General features: G+C 39.3%; 1 protein-coding gene across 1 annotated transcript; it reads left to right on the forward strand.

Moving 5' to 3' along the window:
• Positions 1 to 255: 255 nt before the first annotated feature.
• Positions 256 to 9,717, forward strand: trim35-28 (tripartite motif containing 35-28). The gene is made up of 6 exons (XM_017703989.2): positions 256 to 1,227; positions 1,997 to 2,092; positions 2,259 to 2,489; positions 2,599 to 2,621; positions 4,967 to 5,085; positions 7,695 to 9,717. The coding sequence occupies exons 1-6, from the start codon at positions 802 to 804 to the stop codon at positions 8,228 to 8,230; spliced, it is 1,431 nt and encodes a 476-aa protein (XP_017559478.1). The 5' UTR covers positions 256 to 801; the 3' UTR covers positions 8,231 to 9,717.
• The last annotated feature ends 948 nt before the right edge of the window (positions 9,718 to 10,665 follow it).

The following is a 10,665-nucleotide window of genomic DNA, read 5'->3' on the forward strand; positions in this document are numbered from 1 at the left end:
TCTCAAAACTGTTGTGAAACGTCATCTTCGGCATCAGGCAGTGTATTAATAAAGGATATAATAACTGTGATAGCTTTCAGAGGTGTTAAACACTTCAGACGTCTGGTTACCATCACCACCACTGTGAATGATGAAGACTGAGCACTCTCTAGAACAGAGCATTTCACATCAAGCATTTCTGAATGAATTTGCTCACATTAACAGCCATTAAACTCGGCAGAAAATCTTTTTTAAAACTGGTGGACTTTCTCTTTAAGATCGAGCTTTGATATCTACTCCTCCTTCCTTCTTTCTCCCAAACAACACATGTGAAGGGTCATACTGACAAAGTTGTTCTGCAGTTAGGCACACTGAGCAAGTTAAGAATGAATTAAATGGTTTATGGGCTTGACTGATCAAAATGTAATTTTTAATAACAGCTATCCTTAAAAAGTAATGAAGTATCCCGATTTGGTTAAAAGTAGGCCTACTATATTTTTGTAAGACTATGTAATCCAAGACTGTTCAAAACGGAATGGAACAAACGCCCCTCCCACTAGAGAGCAGCCTGGAGCAACTCAAGTGAACTTTGACAGCAAGGGAGGCTTTCAGGAAGAAGGCCGAACCAGAAAAACGGGTCCTTGGCGAAACTAGCGAGGAAGTCGGTTCCCAGTGAAACGTCGTACTCAAAACTCTTAGTTTTTTAACGTAAATGTCAGTCACACAAGAGCGAACCTGAATCAAAGAAAGCGACCACGCGAGCGGTTACAACCGCCAGGAAGAGAGGAAAGTGAAAGTAAAAAACGTCCCTCTGCTAGCAACATGGCTGGGAATATGTCGGACGAGGAAATTTCGGAAAGACCGTCTCTTCTGGAGTCAGACCTGACCTGTCCGGTCTGCAAGGAGCTTTTCCGAGACCCCGTGCTTCTGTCGTGTAGTCACAGTTTTTGCCGTGCCTGTTTGGAGGCTAGTTGGAAGCACAAATCGACGAAGGATTGTCCCGTGTGCAGGAAGTGCTGTGACGGAGAGCAGCCGATACCGAACCGGGCTCTGAAGAACACCTGCGAGTCGTTTCAGAAAGAGAAAGGCTGGAGAATCCCTGTAGCAGCCGAGGCGCTCTGCGGTCTACACCAGCGAGACCTACAGCTCTTCTGCATTAAAGACGAGGTGCCCATTTGCGTCGACTGCGTGACGCTGCACAGCGGCCATGATTTTTTGCCTATGGCGGACGGGGTCCCGTTCTGTAAGGTAAACTGCGTCATTACTTGGTCAGCCTAACTTTTATTTAATTCACCTGGCGTTGGAGTTCAGCTCTTGTAACGCTCAAAGCTCAGCTAGGGGTGAGCGATATAGCTTAACTAAATAATATGTATTACGATACTTCAATATTTTCAGGTTACACATCACAATGTTTCGTTTTTTTGAGGTATATACAAAATATAACCTGTGGTGCCAAGTATTAATTACAATGATTACAGTGATACAGTTAGTATTCTTTATGTACTGATGATATGCTCAGAAAAGCCTAAAATGTTGTCATATTACCCACCCCTACTTCTGCCCTAGAATCTGTATTACATATTTTCATTTGCTGTGCAGTAGCCAGTGCAGTTCAGTGGTTCCCTGCTCAAACACACCCACTAAACCTGGCAGTTAACAGATGAGTGCAATCAGGTGTACTTGAGCAGGAAAGTTACCAAAACATGCTGTACACCAGCCCCCAAGGACCGGAGATTTGCACCCCTGGTGTATCCATTGTTAGTAAGTTTCAAAATATATGTAAAGAACGCTCACATGGTTGTCATGTCACAACCATGCACATGTTTACAAGTCTCGTATTTTCAGCCAAGAGTTTAGCTGTCATTTCAGGTTGCAGATAAGTCTAAAAGGTACAGTAACAAACTCTGTCTTGTGGGTATAAAGGTGTGTTTATAAATGGACTTCAAGAAAATATTCAGCTACAGAAATATCAGTGCAGAATGTGCCCCCCCTTTGAGCTCATGCTTTTTTGTTGTAGGAGGAACTCGATATGAAAATCAACATCCTAACTCAAAAGCTGGAATATTTTAAGAGAATGAAGAAACGATATGGTGACACAGTTACATTTATTCAGGTAATTGATGTTCTGTCAACTTTAATCTACTGTGGATTCCAGAAAAAACCTTGTTATTGTTAGTGCTGTTCCTGCTAACGAAGAAAACAAAGTAACACTACAGTTATTAAGTATAAATTATTATAATTGAGTGTAAATCTCTTGTCTCATTGCCTCGGTTGCCCAGAACCAGTCTGATGAAGCAGAGAAGCAAATTAGGCAGGAGTTTGAGAGACTTCATCAGATCCTAAAGGATGAAGAGGACAGCAGAATTAAAGCCCTGAAGAAAGAAGAAGAGCAGAAGAAACAGACAATTAAGGAGAAGATTGATAGCATAGCTCGTGAAATCACTTCACTCAGTGAGTTGATTCAGTCAGTGAAGAGGGAGATGGGAGCAGAGGATTTGACTTTCCTACAGGTATGAAAAGTACTAGTAGTGAAAACCACTGTATCTCATGTTAAATGACCTTTCTAAACTGGAGGTACAGCTCATTCCTTACTAATTTAAAAAATTCGTCTCTTTACAGAACTTTCAGACTCTTAAACGAAGGTAAGCAGTGTGAATTAATTCAGTTTAGTTAATCAGTTCTTTCAAATTGTCCATTCATTTAGTCTAATGTCCAATTTGACAATTGATGTTTTGGTCCTGAGGACACAATGACAAGTCCAAGTCTACTTTTGCCATCCCTCTCAATAGTCATCAATAATTAAGTTATAGTACTGTGCAAAAGTGGGAGATCATGATTAAGTTTTTTAAGAAAAAAAGTAGGAAACATACACTATATTGCCAAAAGTATTCAGTTGTCTGCCTTCACACGCATATGAGTGACATCCCATTCGTAATCCATAGAGTTTAATATGATGTCAGCCCACCCTTTGCAGCTATAACAGCTTCAACTCTTCTGGGAAGGCTTTCCACAAGGTTTAGGAGTGTGTTTATGGGAATTTTTGACCACTCTTTCAGAAGTGCATTTGTGAGGTCAGACATGTTGGATGAGTAGGCCTGGCTAACAGTCTCCGCTCTAATTCATCCCAAAGGTGTTCTGTCGGGTTGAGGCCAGTCAAGTTCTTCCAAACCAAACTCGCTCATCCATGTCTTTGACTGGAACAAGGGGCCAAGCCTAACGCCTGAAATCCAGCCCCACACTATAATCCCCACTCCACCAAACATTACACTTGGCGCAGTATAGTCAGACAAGTACTCTTTTCTTGCCAACCGCCAAACCTAGACTCGTACATCAGATTGCCAGACAGCGCTCTGGCGCTTTAGACCACTGCATTGACGCTTTGCATTGCGCTTGGTGATGTTAGGCTTGGATGCAGCTGCTCGGCCATGGAAACCCATTCCATGTAGCTCTCTACGCACTGTTCTTGAGCTAATCTGAAGGCCACGTGAAGTTTGGAGGTCTGTAGTTATTGATGCTGCAGAATTGACCTCTGCGCTCTATGTGCCTCTGCATCCCCATGTCCCTGTTCTGTCATTTTACGTGGCCTTCCACTTCGTGGCTGAGTTGCTGTCGTTCCCAATCACTTCCACTTTGTTATAGTACCACTGACAGTTGACTGTGGAATATTTACTAGCAAGAAAATTTCATGACTGGACATGTTGCACAGGTGGCATCCTATCACAGTACCGTGCTGGAATTCATAGGGCTCCTGAGAGCGACCCATTCTTTCACAAATGTTTGTAGAAGCAGGCTGCAAGCCTATGGGCTTGGTTTTATACACCTGTGGCCATGGAAGTGATTGGAACATCTGAATTCAATTATTTGGATGGGTGACTGAATACTTTTGGCAATGTAGTGTATATTTATACAGAAAAATACTCTGAAACCTCAACAACTAAATGAAATATTAATTTTCCATACTTATCATATCTGCCCTTTTGTCCTTTTCAAGCTTCCATTTTTGCTTTCATTTTTTTCAAAGACATCTGGCATAATTACCCACACCTCCAAAGTTCAGTCTTTAAAGACAATTTCATTTCCTGCTTCTCACGATCCTAGTAAACCAAAACCCATTCAGTGTTGTTGAGCTCTGGGCTGTGGCGTGGACAATCCATGCCAGGCCAGCAACTTCTTTGTTTGATTTGTACATTTTCTTTTTCCTTTTTTTTTCTTCTTGAGAACTACACATCCTTTCACGCTCATAGCTTCTCATGAGAAAGGATGAAGAGAAATACCTGTAAACTTTTCAAGATTTGAAGCAAGAGTGTAGCTCGATTTCCTATCAGTTCCTTCTTGTTGAACTCTCAAAGATAAAAGCTTTGAGTACTGTTTATCTGATAATGATAGAGGTGTCTACCAACTGTTGTTTAAAGTTGTTGGCTTAATTGTCAAGAGTCTCAATTTCCAGTTTGGGAAACCTCAGTTTTTTTCACTTATTTCCCTTTTACTCTTCCTTATCTAAGTAGATTAATTTAAATCCAGTATCTTTGGAAATATGTCCTAACAAATGAATAACTTGTATCTAATAGCTGTTTTGGCTGGAAATGAAATAAACCAAAAAAATTGAATAAACTTTTGGAAAGTGCTGTTTTTTGATGTTCTCTACTTTTGCTCAATAATGGAATAAGATTAAGGGCATTCACATAACAAGAACACATTATGGTAAGAAGCGAACTACAGTCTACAACAAGAAACTTTGTTGTTCTGCAGTGATTTCTGCTGTGACTTTGTTAAATAAATTTTGAAAGATTTTAATTTTATTAGAAATACTCTGCCTGTACCACACACACATATAGTGTTCTTTGGATGTTGCAGAACATAAGGTTCAGAAGAATATCTTTCATAATGTTGCGTGTGAATCAATTCAACCAATTTATTGAAAATAACAATCAGAAAACATGCATCATAGCAATTCCTGTTCACATGGTCTGAATCCAATTTATTCCAGGGCTCAGTGGACTGCTGAAGACCCTCCAAAGGTTCATGGAGCTCTCATCAATATGGCCTTGCATGTTGGAGCACTGGGTTACAAAGTCTGGGAGAGCATCCAGTCTCATGTCAAATGCTGTAAGTAGCAGTTTCTGTATCAGGAAGTGTGCTTTCAACAAAAAAAGCCAGAACTGTTGATGGCCTTCCTACATTTACCATATAAAAGCGTTGGTGTTTAACATTTTAATGGAGAAAACTGAGAGTTTTACGTAATAATGATACTTAAAGGTCTTGAACAATATGGTTGTAGGATTATTAGGTAATGGTCTGAAAAACCTGCTTGCAGACTCTGTTCCTTGGAACATAGGCATAAATATCTACCCTTATTTGGTAGTTTTATGGTAATCCTACTTTCTAATGCTGTTTTGCTCACTAGGTTGTGTATAATGTACACAGGCAGAGATTAGTGAGTGCTCTGACAGTGGCAAATGTGTGTGCCATTTGTAGTCTGTATAGTGAAGTCTGACACTGTTTGAAATGGCACTCTGCTCATTATTTCCTACAACTGGGAATCAGGACTACTAGTACTCAGGGTACTAGTACTCAGAATTTATAATTGTAAATAGTTCCATACTCTGTGTTTTGCTTATCACATTCTGGTGTATAAGCACCAAAATCAATGCCTTGTCATCAGTCCTCTGAGTGTAGCAGGATGTCTACCTACCTGCTAACATTTAAAATGTGTACATATAATGTGTACATACAATAATGAGCAGAGTGCCATTTCAAACACAGTGTCAGACTTCACTAAAGGGGAATTCCACCATTTAAAAAAAAAAATCTGCATAATAAGAGAGCTAAGAAGTAAGCACAGTCATTCAACAATGTTTGATGTGAAATGCTCCATTTTAGAGAAACATTTCAAATTAGAAAATGCTTAAAATGCCTTAAAAAAGCTACGTTACCTTTCTCTATGATGAACCATTTCCTATCAAACCACTATGAACATCTACGTTTAGATTTCAAACACCGAATCATGTAGAATTTTAAAGATATCTGTTTCAAATGTTACTCATTTTTACTGCGAATAAATTGAAAATTAGGAAAAATTTGGAAAGAAGAGGCTGTTAGGTGTTGCCTTTGTATATTAATGTTCACAACCTGTTAGCTAGACTATATACAATAATTAGCGTATTAGTTTCCCGCATGTTATATAACGCTTTATTATATAACACCTTTAATGTGTCTCAGAGTCTGTTCTCTCTCCTTCAGTGCTTTATACAGGATCAGGTGTGTTTAATATGCTCTGTTAATGCTCAGAGTATAAACATTAATGCAAGCATAATAACTTGGCTAATGAGAAGAGATAGCAAGAGGTAATTATTTTTACCAGATGTAAGGTGTTCTCAGCACTTGGGACATACATTCATGTACCTATTTGGAGTTTTTATTGGCTGCTTTTTGTCCATGCAGACCTGCATCGCATCCATGGACTAAAGATAGGCTGTTGTTTATTGGACAATATTAACGAGTATACCATTACTCTTTACTTTGAGCTCTGCATCATTTCATGAAGCAATGGATTGGTTTCATGCTCAGTGTCTTTCTATGTTCATATGTCTACAATCTCACTCACATTTGCCCCAGATATTTTTATTATGGTCCCCACACATTCTCGTTATGAGATCACACTGTTTTTTAATGGCCACAAAATGTCTGTTCAACTTCTAGACTAGCAATTAACACAAAATGGATCAAGAAATATGAAGCATTTGGTGAAGCTGGCATACAGGTGATCTGTCACTTCATAGATTGTTTTAAGCATGGATCTAATAGGACTTAAATGCTCCCCATCCACTTACAACAGAAACAAATCAGGTAGTGTTATTGAAGCTATCTCTCTTAGATAAGCTGCAGATCCTAAATATGTCATTTAAATACACAGACTATAGATTACTACCTGAACAGACATGGTCCTTCAGCTTCTTTCCCTTTCTTTGCCCGTGTTTTATAACATGTTTGAACAGACAAAATTCTTACATGACTGGCCCTCGACAGCTGCCACCTCTCAGTTTCCATCTACAGGTTGAGGAATTGAGGGATATAAAATTGCATTACGATCAACGCTATGTGACCTTGAACTCACTGTATACTACAATCTACTACTAATACTGGTGCAATTGTTTTGAAATACTGAAGAGAAATATGAAAAAAATATGATGAGCTTTCAGAAAAGGTGCCTCACTCAATGATAGTACTTAAATCTGGTGTACATACTGTAAATTCTATATATTGTCTTAAATTATTAGTAAAGTGTTTATTTTTACATAAATGGCTGCAACTGTAACAACTGCAATTTCCCCCTGGGATCAATAAAGGAATCTGAATCTGATACTCTAAATGTCTGTGAGGTTTCTTAAAATTCAAGCTTAGAATAAAGTAAGTGGCTCTTCGGCTAGCAAAAGATTTGTGTTATGTAGCCTATCCCCTTTTCTTTACCTCACATGAATCTAAACTTTGGAACAAATTGTAAAAACCCAGTAGCCAGCAATATTGACCATCATTTGTCCAAGGCCGAATAAGTCCTAAAGGTTTTTTAGTCAGCTTTCAGCCAAACTGAAGTGAATTTGGAGAGCAAGTAGAGGTTAGAGTATCTAAGATATAAAGAAATATACAGATACTCTTTAAAACATGATTCAGTGCTTCATGACTCTGTACAGATCTTCTAATCTTCATCTTCTCCGCAGTTCCTGTGATCATGGATCCAAACACTGTTTCCCCCTGGCTCTCCATGTCTCCTGACTATGCAAGTGTGAGGGACAGCGCTGAAAGGCAATCCTTCCCAGATAACCCAGAGCGCTTCGATCCCTGCGTGTTTGTCCTAGGTTCTGAAGGGTTCACCTCTGGGCGTCACCGGTGGGAGGTCCAAGTAGGGGATAACCCCAAGTGGATCGTCGGGGTGTGCAAGGAATCTGTGGCCCGCAAGAGGAAGTTCACAGTGACCACGACTGGAGGGGTGTGGAGCATTGGGCTGAGTAAAGGAGTGTACAATGCCTTGACCACACCACGTACGGTGCTGACCGTGGAGAGGAGACCAGAGACGATCAGGGTGAAGCTTAATATGGAAAAGGGGGAGGTGTCCTTCTGGGACGCAGTCAGTGGAAAACATCTTTGCACCTATACCGACAAATTCCCTTCCAAACTCTTTCCTCTGTTCGGACCCGGGCTTCACCATACACCCATGGCTGTCCTGCCTGCCAAACTAACTATTCATAAACAGTAGTGCTGTTTGCTGTTTAACCGAAGAGCTGCTCTGCCAAACCTGTATAGATCTCACTAATTTGGCCTATGGGGTTTATGTTTCTTATACTTACAAGAATCCTTAAAAACACAGCAGCTTTTAAAGGACAATATCTGCTTCTTTTAGCAGAGCTGAGTGCCTTTGCAATCTTTCACTACAATCCTGGCAATCTGTTATCCTGCACTGTTTAATGTATTCGCTGTAAAGCACTTCGTTGTTAAAAGAATACTCCAGTGTTTTTCAACCTAATCTGCTGCTTATGTATCATACAGTTGATTTAACATACATAATTTTGATGAGTTTACCTGCATTTAGTGAAAAACATGATTGTAACAGAAGCCAAAGGGCATGGATAAGTTTGAAAGCAACACAGTCGTTTTAAACTTCTAGTCCTGCCGGATTCCTATTCAAGTTTCCACTGAATAGGAATCCTGCAGAACTACTACAGGAACAGAGCAAGATTAGTAATATGCAAGGGTGGGTAGAAAAGAAATGAGAACTTAGCAGATAGAAACGGGAAAGACCTGATTTTTAGTTTTTGTTGTAACAGGTTTTTAATTCTACTTTATGCAGTCCTTTATGATGAGACTTCATAAAAGGTCATGTGCATATAATTGCATAACAAGCTAATGACATCTTTTAAGATCTGAAACATGCTGTTTCTTTAGTGTCATTGATTTCATGCTCACAGTTGCTCTTTTTTGTACATCTGCATGTTACCAACAGATGAATTCACCTTCTAATTTGTGTGGAAAATGACCAGAAACAGCAAAAAACAGCACAGGAGAAAAAAAATACCGCATGTGCTATTAGAAATGCATTTTCTCCATTGCAAACGGGAAGACAGCAAAACAGGAATGTGGTACTGGGATTCAGAAAAAGGAAACAAAAAATATAAAGGGCAATTGTACTAAGTATTAAAATGTCTACATAATTCAGTTGCTAATAAAGTCATTCTGTGTTGTGTTTTGGTATGAAATGCACCAATATAAAGAAACCCACTAATTAAAACGTGCTCACAAAGGCAAAATAGACCACATAGAAATAGGGTTTTTTTTTATTATTATGAGCATTATTTGTTACTATAGTACTGTTGTCAGTATTGCATACAAAAAAAAGAAGAAATGTATATATTTGTGCAGCAGACACCATGACCCCCAGATTGTGACAAAGTCAATTTCTCTACAATTCACAATTTCACATCGGTACACATTGAATGTCTTTGTCTACATCTCAGCAATTGAATTATGTAGATATTTTGGAGACATGTGCCCTAATTACTGTTACAAATGAATGACTTAAATTGGTTAGCTAATCCATTTTTACCTAAATTGCCTTTTTTAAATTAAATTTAGATAATGATGTTTTGGGTTAAATTATCCTGCTAATTACCTTTAGCTGCCTAACTACATATAATAATCCATATGTGTTCTGCTTTGTGTGTCTAAAATAAATGTAATGATTGTGGATGTATTGAGTGCTCTTTCTTTTTTTTAGGTATTAAAAATACGCTTTTGGAGACTTCATTAAATAAGTGTATATGTTATAAGGTTTTAAGAAAACTATTGTGTTATTGTTTCTGATACACTATATTTCCAAAAGTATTCACTCAGGTGTTCCAATCACTTCCATGGCCACAGGTGTATAAAATCAAGCACCTAGGCATGCAGACTGCTTCTACAAACATTTATGAAAGAATTGGTCGCTTTCAGGAGCTCAGATGCCACCTGTGCAACAAGTCCAGTTGTGAAATTTCCTCGCTGTAAAATATTCCACAGTCAACTGTCAATGATATTATAACAAACTGAAAGCAATTCACAGCAACTCAATCACGAAGTGGTAGGCCACGTAAATGACAGACCTGGGTCAGCGATTGCTGAGGCGCAAAGTGTGCAGAGGTCGCCAACTTTCTGCATAGTCAATTGCTACAGACCTCCAAACTTCATGTGGCCTTTAGATTAGTTTAAGAACAGTGCATAGAGAGCTTCATGTGCATAGAGAGTTTCCAAGGACAAGCAGCTGCATCCAAGCCTTACATCACCAAGTGCAATGCAAAGCACTGAATGCAGTGGTGTAAAGCGTCAGAAATGGACTCTAGAGCAGTGAAGACGTGTTCTCTGGAGTGACGAATCACGCTTCTTTGGCAATCTGATGAACGAATCTGGGTTTGGCGGTTGCTAGGAGAACGGTACTTGTCTGACTGCTTTGTGCCAAATGTAAAGTTTGGTGGAGGGGGGATTATGGTGTGGGGTTGTTTTTCAGAAGTTGGGCTCAGCCCCTTAGTTCCAGTAAAAAGAACTCTTAATGCTTCAGCAGACCAAGAGATTTTGGACTATTTCCTGCTCTCAGCTTTGCAGGAAGAGTTTGGAGATGGCCCCTCCCTGTTCCAACATGACTATGCACCAGTGCACAAAACA

The sequence above is a fragment of the Pygocentrus nattereri genome, chromosome 24, assembly GCF_015220715.1.
Source record: "Pygocentrus nattereri isolate fPygNat1 chromosome 24, fPygNat1.pri, whole genome shotgun sequence".
Taxonomy (NCBI): domain Eukaryota; kingdom Metazoa; phylum Chordata; class Actinopteri; order Characiformes; family Serrasalmidae; genus Pygocentrus; species Pygocentrus nattereri.